The 13,647-nt window shown below is 36.7% G+C and overlaps 1 protein-coding gene across 1 annotated transcript; it reads right to left on the reverse strand.

Annotated features, from left to right (window-relative positions):
- Positions 1 to 296: 296 nt before the first annotated feature.
- Psn (presenilin) lies at positions 297 to 9,575 on the reverse strand. The gene is made up of 10 exons (XM_019054657.2): positions 9,263 to 9,575; positions 7,906 to 8,096; positions 7,052 to 7,193; positions 6,580 to 6,647; positions 5,731 to 5,951; positions 5,073 to 5,171; positions 4,465 to 4,596; positions 3,228 to 3,344; positions 2,828 to 2,940; positions 297 to 2,533 (listed from the first exon to the last, which is right to left on the reverse strand). Exons 1-10 carry the CDS (start codon positions 9,461 to 9,463, stop codon positions 2,378 to 2,380), a joined length of 1,440 nt encoding a protein of 479 aa, XP_018910202.2. The 5' UTR covers positions 9,464 to 9,575; the 3' UTR covers positions 297 to 2,377.
- Between the last annotated feature and the right edge of the window lie 4,072 nt (positions 9,576 to 13,647).

A 13,647-nucleotide genomic window follows, 5' to 3' on the forward strand; every position in this document is an offset into this window, starting at 1 on the left:
AGACAACATACCAATAGTTTCACTGAGCAAATGTGTGCTTTTGTACATAAACCAGAGAAGGTGGTTATTGCAAAATGTAGTCCATTTATTTTGGCTCTTCCTCCATGTTAATGTGAGATATGGTTTTAAAAGGTTTAAGATTAGACTTCTTCGACTAAAAAAGATAGAAGGTTGACCAGTTTGGTGTAAAAAAGAGGTAAATGATCAAAATACTGTTAGAGACAGAAGTAAGCACATTGTTCTTAAAATTTGGGACTGCTTATCTTCAATACAAAACAAACAAACAAATAAAACAGTTCTTGAAAAAAGAAGAGACTGTATTAACAAAAGTATTTACAAATTCATTCCAATTTCAGGAATTTAAAGTAATGGAATTAGGTATTTACAATTAAAAAATGCTTAAAAAGTGTTAAATTACAAATTAAGTCGATAAAGAGCTCCACCATTCAAACAATTTGAGAAAAAATGAGTTGACCGACTTCATCCACTCATATTTTTTCTCCAAACGTGGATTGCAAAAAAATACTGACAGTTCTCGAAAATCGTTCTTTGGATCAGATTTTTTTTTTCTGTAAGTCTTAAAAATCTGGCTTGGAGGGCATTACATACTGTAATTGGGAATTCACTTCCTGAAAGTACAATGCGGCCTTTAGCGCTTGAAGATAAGCAATTACTTTGCTACGATCACATTGTTAGGAATTCATTATAATTTTACATTTTTTTCATTATCAATACATGATGAATCATATCGGTGATAAAACTACAAAAATACAGAGGTTCATTGATTGCTAACTTCCTATATATTGGGGTTTTGTTTTTGGTTTTTTTAAAGGATACCAACCGATAGCTTTGCATAAAGCTTTTAGTGTCACAAGAGAATCTAAAAAAATAGGCATTGTTTTGCAAAAAAAAATAGCGATTCATATAATTTTGTTTCCATAAAATAGAATGTGATGAAAGATTAGTAACTTTGCAAAATGATAAAGATACGAGCGTTTTTTTAGTTTTATCAACGATATTTTCGTGTGATCTCTAAAGCTTCTAATTGATTCAAAACACCTTGTTCAATTTCATTTACAAAGTACGGTAGTTGGAATCAATATCATTTTGCAACGGTGCTCCCATGGCAAAAAACTTGAGTTGGAATGGAATGTCAATCAAAAATGAAGTGTAGGATCTTTGGTTAAAAAAGTACAGAAAAACGAAGATTTCAGATTCTGGATCAGTTCTAACTATTAATGGCACTGTAAGGGTGCACCACTTTAAGCACAGAAGCCTGCGGCAGACATTGGCGACTGAGGGCAGCAAAACAGTTTGCCACGGGAAATTCGGGGTTTCTTTCATCCGTAAGCGGCCTTCGGTCGCCATTTTGCTTGCCTCAAATACCTTATCATAAGGATACGGAGCTTAAGGCTAGTAATTTCTCCTCACAAATCAGGGACTGAAGACGGTAAAATAATATGTAAAACGAAACCCTCCGAAGTTCCTTTGATGGGTTGTCACACTGCCCTCAGGTACTTACTTGGACGGCTGACTTGCGCAACTTAAGGACTGATTGTACCTTAAGCCTTTCTATGAGCTGACTATCATACTTTTTGACAAAATATAGAGCTATCAAAGACATTAATCGATGTATATACTTGACTTTTTGAAGAGTAACATAAAAAGGAATAGCACTCCGCAGTTATGCTCACTTCAACAGACGCATAAAAGATAAAAATAAATAGAAAAATTCACTGTACAATTCATTGACTACATAAAATTAATTTCAATACTTGAGCTTCAAGGAAAAATCATTCTCTCACACTTTTTTATCTATCAGTCAACGTTGATCCTACTCTATACGTAAAGAAGCAATTATTCAAAAATATTTGCAGCCCTGCCTAGCACTTCGTGAGTTTGGACAGGTCTTCACACCTTTCATTAATTTGAGGTAGTGTAAGTTTCCGAACGCTATCTGCAACTCCTTGTTCCTGGGTTGCTTGTGAAATTTCCAAAGCACCTAGAGCACTTAGTGTTGAATTTTGATGCAAAAAACATTAATATGAATGCCCGCAGGAGAGGAGACTACAGTCACAAAAAAATTAACCAACTCAAAATTAAGTGATTGATATTGGGAAGTTGTGGAGTATTTTACAAACATTTTTAGACAAAAAATCAGAAGTCAAATTAAGCCATGGTTTAACTGGTTACTATTTTAGTTCTTGTGTGCAAGGAACTATTGAGTTCTTTCAAGGACAGCCACAGTAGATCATGAGCGCAATACAATATTAGAAATCAATTTAAAAAATCAATATTAGAAATTAATTAATTTAATTTTATAGGTTATCACATCATTTATATACCTTCTGTTGGAAATTATGAGGTCAGGCGTTCACTATATAAACACTTGCTCTGTAGATAGAAGATCAGCAAATGGCTTCACAATCTCCCTCGTTGCAAAATAGAAGACTAGTCCAAACGTAATTGAGATAGGCAAAGCTGGCAGTGCTTTCTTGAAAATTGCTAAAAGTAGAAGCGTTAGACACAGCCCCTGAAAGAAGACAAAAAATATGAATTAAAAAATTGGGATATTTTTTCAAATGACACCTCATATTTAAGACTGATTCAATTATAGCACAACCAACATAAGTAAACGCCTATTGGCTATCAAGATTCAAGATCAGATATTACTTAAGTATTCATCAGTATACACATTTGATGAGTGGTGGTGTACACAAACTACGAAAGTTATAAATGAAAGAAGAGAATAAAATTTATCTCTTCATAAAAATGAAAGATTTTTGATCACTAGCCGAGCTCCAAAGGAAGATAAAAAAATACTTACGATTAAAATTGCTACAAAACAAGCAATTGTTGTGTTCCAATCTCCGTAAGAGGATGCTTTGCCGACCAGAACACTGTAGAAAATAAAATCTCCTAACCCAAGTTTCACTCCTCCTAAAACAAAAAAAAGTTAATTTTGAAAAAAATATAAAAATAGGTATGAAAAAAATAGTACTATGAAAAAGAACATAAAATTTTAATGTGGGCAAAAAATACAAAATCCAGAAGTTGATAGATCAAAACTAAAATTATTGATTGTAAATACCTCCTCTGTTGAGCGATAGTTTGATAAAGATTCAGGAACATTACCCACATATTAAGTTTCTTTTTGATGCAACTTTTATTATTTATAAAGAAAATAGTAAATCTTTCAGGGAACCATTAAAAGAAGGGAGACTTACGCTCTTCTTCATCATCATCATCAAGAGGACGAGGAGGAACTACTACAGTTGGTACATCTGAAGCATTCTGTGCATGAGCTTCAGACCACTCTCGCGTAAATCCTGCTTGGCCATCACCTAAAAAGCAAAGTAAAAAAATTAACTCAACAATTCTTGGAATTTTTAGTTACTTTAACGAATGAAAAATCAAAACTCCAGAATTACCTTAGAAATGCAGTTCAAATATTTATTATGCATTTCTTTGCATTAAAAATAGGAGGGCTGGATTGCTATCAAGGGTAAAAGCCCCATTATTCAAAGGGATTCAATAAGTCTGCGCACCATATTTGCCAGTTCCACAAAAATCATCTGATTTTCAACAGATATGTGCTAAGGAATTTCTTACAATATGGTAAGTAATTCTATGCTTATAAGCAAGCCAAAATTAAATTAATGGATTTGCATCTGAATGCAATTTAAATCTTCTTTACTTGCAGGGTCTCTAGCCAAAAATAAGCATCCTACTTCTGCTGTTAGCAAGTTGCTGTAGCTACACAAGTTTCCTTGTAGGGAATCTGACTTTAAATTATAGAACTTAAATGAAACCATTTCTCACTATGTGAAACACTTCTTTCACTGTTTGGCTTTGTGTACTTTCGGTTTTAAGTGTGGTTGATAGTTGGAAACAAGCTGTAAGATATTGAGAGCATTGAAAACCTGTGGTTGAGTGTTAAAGGAAAGGTTTTGCATAGCCTTCCAGCTGATTATTGAAATTTCGAAGAAAATGTAGAATTGACGACAAGCTAAAAGCATCTCTCAAATTCCCGTTAGCATGTAGTCAATTCTACCCGACCTAGGCACGACAAAGCAACGATAAAACATAGGCGACCAATCACACTAGCCATTTAACCTATATCATCTATGTCCGCCTGAAAAACACAAAATTTCAATAATCAGCCTGCCGGTTAGGACCACACAGACATGCAGGCCCCTGTGTTGTCAAAAGAGCAGTTCCAAAGGCACTATGCATTCATTTTCGGCCATCAAATGTGCTTGGAACTGGAAGAAACCTAAAAAGTGAAAATAGTACTTCAAAGGATGAAATAATTATGAGTTGCAGTTTGCGCAAACTTGTCCAGTATATTCTAAGCTTTTTAAATACACTCTCCTCAGTTTTTCTAGATCAGACAGTTAAAGGCTTATAGAGAACTCCTTGCACATCGGAAAATTTAACAATCGTAGCAAAGAATTGGCGTACCTGGACTAGCTGTGTGAGGCGAAGCAGGGCCTGATGACGATGGATTGTTTGATGCTAGGGAATGTGACCGTGTTCTACCTTCCGATGTTGTTTCCAACTTTGCCATCGTTACCGTTTGGTAAATGACAGTTGCTGGAAGCATTAGGAGGAAATAAGATACATTCAAATTTGTCAGTTTAAAATAATGAAGAATTTAGGCCATGAAGATGCACTTTTTCAGTATTTCAGTACTATATTTATTAAAGTTCGGAATAAAAAATGATATACTTGGGTCTGATCATGGAGATCTGAAAGTTCCAGGTTTCAGTATTTTCGAAACTTCTCCCAAAAATCGAAATGTCTCAGAGGTATTGAAAATCAGGGGAAAATCGATAATATTCAATGACTTTTCAAGGTTGTATACGCCCTGTTCATACAATTATCTAACTGGCTTAAAAATTTAATTTAAATTTTATCTTGACTGTTCGCCCATTTTCAGCAGACACCCTCAATTAGGTATTACATGATAGCATGGGAGAGGAATTTTTCACTTAAATATGTACCCGAAAAAGCAAAATTTTAGTGATTAATGAGATAATGAAAGTAATCTTAGAAAAAAGCATACTCACAAGAATATATTAAAGCTGGAAATATTTGTTCATTTCTTGCTTGCGCTGTTTCGACTAGTATTCTGAGGGGACCACCAGGCATTAAAACAGCCACTAGATCTGAAATTGACACAAACATGAATCAATAGTCATAAATTGAATCAACTATTCTTAGCAATTGAAGTGACACACTTGCTTCACCATCCTCCCATTAAATGACTGGAGACAAGAGAGGACTATTGAAACTTTGAAACTCAAATAAAATTTTAACATGTAGCCTTTTTCTCTTCAGGCTGAAAGTATGGATGATACTGATCACCAAGACTTTATACACCACTAAAGAAGAGTTTTTTTGGTTAAGTCCTGGGTTATAACAGAATTCAGAATAAATGTCACTGCCCACAGGAAAATGGACCTTAGCACACAAAAGTATATTATTCAGAGAGCAATTTTGGTCAAATTGAGGGGGAGGAAGGGTTCTATGGCAGTCAGCTGTCGCTAAGAGCGCTATGTATGTATGCATGTATTTCAGCCATTTCCTGGGATTGAGTTATTTTTTACAATATTTAGAGCTGAGTTTGTTTCTCGATTTCGAGTTTTCTGAGCTGAGGTCTCTTTTTTCGTGGACAGTCACAAATAATAACCAATTCAAAGGCTTGTGCTCATGCAGCAAACTCACCCCATATGGATATCACTCCTAATACTGTCCATGTTGTCCACTCAGGCAAGTACTTGATGAAGACGAGAGCCATCAATGCAGCTACAAAGATCAAGTACATTTGCTGTAAGCGCAATGGTGCTTTCCAATGGATGGCAATCATACCAACCACTCCGAAATTCCACAAAATTACCGACAATGTGAAGTAGTCCATTGCTATGTTGTAGGCTCTAAGGACTTCCCTGAAAAAAAAGTATGCAGTTTACTACTAAAAAGTTTGTACATTTCCGTTAATGAAACTCTTTAAGTACTTTAAGGTGGAAAATTTTTACTGAACGAATGGAACTTTCTTTGGGTAAGTGATTAGTACATTTTTTTGCACGAGTCTTGTCTCTTACTAAATGACGAACTTACCAACATCCTTGTATATTGACGATGAAACTGCAAAACTAATCTCTACATTGCGGTGTTTCAACACCTCAACCTCCATTTTATTCATCGAAAAGAACTAACTCACACTGTTGATTGAAATTATCACAGGATATTTTTCACACATGAGAGGAAGAATCAGGCAAGTTTTCAAGAAATGAAATTGAGTATCTTTCCATTTAAAAAATAAATCATGGAAGTCTGCAGGGTCACAAACCGAGGTTTGCGTTTTCACAGTTTCACAATCTTTGTGCAGTAATCTTGAACGCTCCTTCTCAAACTCTACTTATGCGTTTTTAAGAGGGTTTAAATAATTTAGCATACAATTTTCAATGTTTTACAAGAGAGTCAATTATTTTTGGGACTTAATTTGTTACATATTCTGATTAGAATTCTTCAATTTTGCTAAAGGTAGATAAAAAGAGCTGAATCACCACTTACTTTAAGTACAAGTAGAAAAACACGAACAGGAGCAATAGAGATGAAAGAATCAACCAACCGTGGATGATCTGAAATAAATAAAGCTAATTAACTGCTTGTTGGAAAAATTTCATCATACTTTACTATGGATTTTTATATTTTGCTTGTCTATGAAATAAATTTTGTAGGTACTGAAACCTTCGGCTGAACTTAGACATATTTATCAGCATTAAAACTTGTTGGAGTTTAAAAATGTATAATGATATCAAAAAGTCTATGATATGAAATTGTAGGAACTAGAAAGGTGGGAGCCTCAAAATCATTCCTCCTTTTATTTAAAAGTGTTAGCAGTCCTGATTTTGTAGGGATACCTACAACCAATGGAAAGCACAGCTTTATTTTCAGGTGCTATGACTCTGACTGTAAGCCTCTAGGTTAGCTAGGCATTAGTTAGGCTTGAGCTAAAAGCTAGAAAACTGATTATGAGCCGTACCTTGTAGTAACGATTCTTATACAAAACTATAAGGAGAATCGTCATGAGGATGACGACTGAGATTAAGATTGCTGCATTTGCAAATGCATTCCATAATTTCGTTGACGTATCCTGACTAGTTTCGTGGAAAGGCGTATATACTCTGAAACATTCAATGAAAAGCACAATTGATTAATAAATTAAAAATTGGAAGAATGCATGACACTGAATAACACACAAAAAATCCAACACTTGGGGAAATTATTTACTTTGAAAGACATGATATTAGATAGTCAGACTATGAGTCTTCATACACTAGGCAGCTAACAAAAGGCTGTGGTTAAATGACTTTTAGGTATCTTGATGTAAAATTTTTATTTTCATAGGGACTCAACTTACAAACGCTTCTCAACCTTGGTTTACCCTGCATATCCTAACTTCCAAACCTCAATAGTTTTTGACGCTCAAGCCCCATTAAAAATAAACGAATCCATTGACATCTATTTCAAAAATAAAATTAGGCATCCAAGTTTCCTGTTGATGCAAAAATATTATGATAAAAATAGTATTTTGCTAACTTTTCTTGAAGCCTCAAATCTAAACTGTGAAAGTTTAATGAATTTATAAAACCCGAATCAGCTGGGACTTTGTCAATGCACATTCTGCAAGTGATAACCTAAGTAGAAAATTTACGACAGAAATTAGCTTTATTGATCATGTTATTACATTAGGTATTGTTCTATTCTTCATAGACTTGCTACTTATTATCTTAAATCTGAATTTGTGTTCAGCGGTTCTACCAAATCCTAAACGATGAAGAATATTCCAATTGTCTTTGATAAAGATAATGTGGTATTTGAAAAGCAAGAACTTACAGGTACACATCTTTGATTGTGTAGAATGTTACTGAGCTTATTGTTGCAACTACAACAAGCATGCACAGGGAGACAGGAACAAACAATTTGATGACGTGTTCAGCACCATACTTCAATTCTTCATCATCATCATATTCCATCTCTGAGGACCCACCACCGGAACGGGGTGAGTTGGGAGGCTCAGCTCTACTCTGCAAAATTAATACAGAACGATATTATTCACAGAGAAAAAACAAGATACAAGTTAGCTATAACAATAGAAGCGGTCAGGATTGCGCAAAATGAGGAGATAATCAATGAAAATGTAAGTAAGCGCAGACAGTATTTCCCCCAGGTTGTTGAATCATTTGAACAAACTGGATTGGTTTAGACTTCTACCTCCGTGAATTCCACATTTGACTAATCTCCTTTCCAGATTTAGAAATCCGTGGTGAAGCTACCGAACTACGTATCCCATTTGCGGTGTTTGAAAATCTACATTCCTATTTCATTTTTCTAAAAGAGAACAAATCAACACCATTTCCTGAAGTTTTTCAAGAATTTGTTTCACCCAGAAGGTAAAAAATCTTGAAAGTTTTCCCGGGCTGTCGTTGCGTACTTCTCCATTAACAAAATAATATATGACAGAAAGTCTGCAACGTCGCAAACTAAGATACTGGTTTGGGAGTTCCGCCATCGAAATTCAGTTAAAGGTGGGATTCATCCTCACAATTTATCCCCTGTCACCTGTTGAACGTGATAAAAAAAATCCTGCGGCTTGATTGTGGAATCAATAATGAAAGACCATGATCAATAAGATGCATTGCTAAGATAAGACTTTACCAATCAGGATCATTCGATAACGATTCAACAATCAACTCACTGGTATTTCTCGAAAAACAAAATCTGTTTAACCTCAAAATCAATTTACTTAAATGTTCCATGACGCCGATATACTTCTGACACTCTATGTGCTGGTGAACACTTACTTATTTGTCAAACGATATAGAAACTTTGCTTAGACTTCTGTTATGGGAAGTCTAAGTAAGATACGATTAATTTAAAGTGCGAACTGTTACAGCGATGAGTGCCAAGCGGAATCTAACCTCACATGAGAGCGATTCATCGTTTATTTACTTCAATGAGCTGACTCAGTAGTTAGGTGTTCGACATTACATCTGAGGACAGCTTAGGTAGTATGTTCTAAACTGTAACCACATGATTCGTACGTTGCGAGGGTGCCACCCAGCGATCGGCAGGATTTTTGTCGATGCCAGCTGATATCAGTTGCGCTGATGCCCAACAACGAGCATACTGACCTCATGCATGATTGCACCCATTGAATAGAGCTACGATACTGGAAAATTGAGTGACTTACGGAGGTACTGCCGTAACTGGTGATATCCTGATAAGCTGAGGGATGAGCGGATTGTCCAGTCCTGTGAGACTGGTGCTTCGGTCTATGAGCTATCCTATCTCCAGTACCCTCAGGTCTATTTTCGCTGACATGGCCGTCCATGTCCCTTGAACTCATCAAAGTTGTCCTCTCCGTGGCTTCGTCAGTTTCAGGACTCGACATTAACTATCAAATTGTTAAAAACAAACAAGTAAAACTTGACCGCACAGCTTTGACAATCCATTGAAAAAACACAAGGTGATGACAGATGTATTCGACATGTCTGCCAACAAAGTTCAAACAAATGAACAGAAATATCCCGGAAAAATTCTTTCTTTTTTCGAAAAGTACAAATTTCACCCACCCGTTGGGTAGAAATATGGTTCAAATGTGGAACTATAAATTTTTCTGCGTAATTTCTTTTACAACGAAGGCGCTGGAAAACTGGAAAGTAATCCCAAACAATTTCAGTATTTATTGTTGGCCTTCAGGAATTTTTACCTCGGATTTGGGCACAACATGAAATTTATTGGCGCCAATTTTTAAATTGACGGCGAATTTTCAGGATTGCGGGCAAACGTTCTCTACCCTTCTTTTCTTTCTTTCTTTTCTGCTTTTCTTCATTTTCTCCTCCATTTTTCTTTTCCATGAGTTTTAAAGTGCTCATCCGAACATATTGAGTAAAAAATAATGTGATCGCTCCGTTTCAAAAGGACCAAAACTCAGACTAGGCACTTAGTGAGTCTCCCCTCCTTAGCCGAAAGCAAAACCTAGGTAAATATTGGAATTTACAACTTGATAGAAATTAAAGCTCGTTGAGTAACAACTAGCAAAGAGATAACGCTACTTCAGACTACTTCAGGTGCCCCCTCACTCACTTCTCACTCCTTCATATTATGATTGACTCATCCTTGAGTGGTAGCAAGCGATGAAATTACAGTTGAACAGGGCCGGATACTTGGGCCGCGGCCCATGGCGGCAGATTTTGCAATTTTTTTAAATGTAGGCATAAAGAAAAATCGGATTCAGAAAAAAAATTACAAACGGGAAAAGATTACAAAATCTCTCATTTCCTGACAGTATATCTCTAATTTTGTCGTCTTAACCGAACATGGAATTTGCCCTGGAACGGTACGGCGCAGAGAGCAATGATTGCGAGAACTTGAGATGAAAAGGAGAAACCCTCGGTGCGGCGTACACATGTAACACATAGCGCCTACAAGGCTGCATGAATACTTCACGCATTGCGTCAAAGACAGTGCGGTCGCTGCGGACAACAGTGAGCGGCGTGAAACGCATAGCGCCTACAAGACTGCGTGAATACTTCACGCATTGCGCCAAACACAGTATGCGTACAGCTGCAGCAGCGGTCAGCGTGAAACGCATAGCGCATAAATACAAGACTGTAGGAATACTTCACGCATTGCGCCAAACACAGTGAGGTCAGCGCGGAAGCGGAAGTTAAAATTATTAAACCATATTTATATTTGTTCTTTCATAATTTTTTCGTTCATTATGAATGGAAGGCCTTGTCCACATAGAGAAAGGTTTACGGAATTACTTAATTTTCGCGCCAAGTTCCGTAAACTTTTGCTAGTAGTGTTGACAGGGCTTTCGCAAAAAATGTGTCCAACCCGAGTAAAGGCGTCTTATGCACCCCTCCTCCTCCGGCATGTTCACTTGATGGCTTTTATTGATGTTTCAAAACGAATGAGAAGGAGGCGGCAAAATACAGGCGGCCCAGGGGCGGCAAGTAAATCCGGCCCTGCAGTTGAATACTTGTATGTTCACACAAATTTTACGGGCAACCATCCTTCCTTATACCCCGTACCTACTTGAAACTTTTCGATTTTTACAATACTTATCCTTCTCCAGGCACAGAGCCTCAGTAACATTCAATATGACTTCTGGCATGTAATAGAACATTATCCTGTGCTAGCTAAGAAAGTCCATTCCTGGGTCATAATGAGATTGAATCAGTGCCCTTGGTAGGCTATGCTGGTAGGTACAAATGACTATCCCTTCCCTTCTCACTAATTTCAGGAGCTGTTCTCCTAGTTCCTAATGGCAACTCATATGCATTATGTTTTACGAAATTCAGTTTCCATTCGTCATTACATCAGCGATGAACTTATTTTGGATCATCAAAACTATTATGGGGTGTCTAGTTTTTTTCTATTTCGGGAAATCCTCATTTTTCCTAATTTTTGATTGCTAAATCCTGATTTCATAATTTTTCCAAATCCTCATTTTTTGCGGAGAACAATTGAAATTTCTGCAAGTGCACATGCGAACGCATGAAAAAATCCGATCGGACAGCCGACTTTTCTCAAATCCTGATAGAATCCTGGGGAATCCTGATAAAATCCCCCGGGAAATCCTGACACTGGACACCCCAAATATAGAGTAGGTATCTGATACTTTTGGACACTCTTTCCTAGAAATTAGTTCTGGCTACTATCAATGCCCCTTTCATCTCCTAAAAAAACCCTCTGCTCCTTCGTGGAATCTAAAATGAAGCACTTCGTCACCAAGGGTTGATGATCCCCTAGGGTTAATGATGAGGGGTCATTGATTACCTATTACTAATACCTACCTGCACTGATATCCGAAATCGTAATGAAGAAGGAAATAAATTTACTTACTTTCTCAGTAACTTTGGAGGTCTGCGACTCAGGAGAGATGGTGCACAATGAAAAATGTTTCCAGGAAGAGCCTTTGTGAGGGTACCAGTACTTAAGTTTGAGAATTTACTTCAAAATCACCCTATGTATACTGCACTGAATTATATCGTATCTGTGATAGGATGGTTGATGGTTACTTCAGAGGGTGTTCTTTCAGGGTACTGAAAAGACTTAAGTCACCTTAAAATTTCTTTTAATGTTCGTCTATTTACTGTTGGGTACCAAGTGCTTAATTTTTTAAGTTCCTAGTTTTTTAAATATTTGCGTAATAACAAGGCTAGAATGGGGAGATTCAGTGTTTCAGAAAACGCCATCCAATAACTAATAACGAGAGGTTGATAACTGCTTTGTGGGGGGTGGCGGTGAGTTAGGCTATGCTGATTCCAAAAATAATTCTCATGCATTTGGAAGTTTTTTTGAAATTGCCGAAGTTTGTCACTTTCAGAGTTAAAATTTAGTATAGCCTCTACTCCTTTTTCTTAATATGAACGTTGTGTAATGAAATAATATTGTTCACAAGTTGGTTGTTCTCTGTGTGTTCAAGTTCGAATTCTTTCCTAAGTGAGATTTTTGACTGGAGAATTGAGCAGTGCGCCAGAAAGTTTCTGAGGATAAGATTTGCAAGTCCTTCGAGATAGCCCTCTAATTGCAAAGATGGTGTGACAAGACTAGCCGTAAAAATGTCTTAACCAACAGAAAGACTAGACTTGCAAGATTTCCCATGTGACTGAATGTTTGAGAACCCTTTTCCTTCTTGGCTACTTTTAATTACCAACTGCAGTGCAAAAAGGGCACTTCCCCTAAATAAATTTTCAGAGACACTACAAACAATTCAGTTTATTACAAGACTGATAATAATTTGACTAGAGAACTTGCAGAATATGCCGTTACATTTGGAGGAATATTGGACGTATTCTGTCAAACGGACTAGCGCCATAGGGTGAGGAAGTAGAGGGGGCTTGGATTGGCGGCAGAAGCGAGCGTCCGCTTATCCGTCCTATACTCGCAATGCTTTTCCAGGCGCTTAGGTCCGTTGACAGAAGCGCTATCCAGATCTAATTCCTCAAAGGAACTCAATTGGCGCTTAGTTCCGTTTGATAGAAATACGTCCATTAGCTTCATATCACATAAAAGCATTCTTAATCCTGCTAAGGGTAAGCCTTGTTAATACTAGGAAGTGGCGTTTTCACAACTAAGTTCTGCTTGATAAATGAATAATATTATCACTGTTATGCAATTGGATTTACTTGAGAGGTTACTTTATTCATTTCTAATCCTGACAAATTTGTAATTTGTGGAATAACAGAGATCATAGCCAGTTGAAACTTGGGCAGTGAATCGGGCCCTGTTTGGTCAGAAAAGAAGCAAGTCCCATCAAGACGGAACAGAAACAAAAAAGTTAAAAGCGAGGGTCTTTGTTAGACACCATGAAAGAGGTAAAGCTCAATGACTCTATTTATACATCCTGAATATGCTTTGACTTCGAATTATTGATAGGAGAAAATGTGACTTACTTCTTCTACGTTTAAACCAGTTGAAACTAGATCAAAATTTGAGAAAATAGTAACCGTTAAAACAGCATTGGTTGGCAATTTTGCCGAAGTTTCTATAGTTTAGTCTACTTGTGCGACAAAACCAGATAAATCTGACTGGCGACAACCTTCTGCTTGGAATGAATGAAAT

Source organism: Bemisia tabaci, chromosome 9 (genome assembly GCF_918797505.1).
Source record: "Bemisia tabaci chromosome 9, PGI_BMITA_v3".
Taxonomy (NCBI): Eukaryota; Metazoa; Arthropoda; class Insecta; order Hemiptera; family Aleyrodidae; genus Bemisia; species Bemisia tabaci.

Coding starts and splice junctions, on each gene's coding strand:
- Psn (XM_019054657.2), bottom strand. CDS start 9,463: ATGTCGAGTCCTGAAACTGACGAAGCCACGGAGAGGACAACTTTGATG. Junction 5,952..6,579: donor TTTTTCTACTTGTACTTAAA/GTAAGTGGTGAT, acceptor CTTTTTTTTCAG/GGAAGTCCTTAGAGCCTACA. Junction 2,534..2,827: donor GTTTTGTAGCAATTTTAATC/GTAAGTATTTTT, acceptor GTCTTCTTTCAG/GGGCTGTGTCTAACGCTTCT.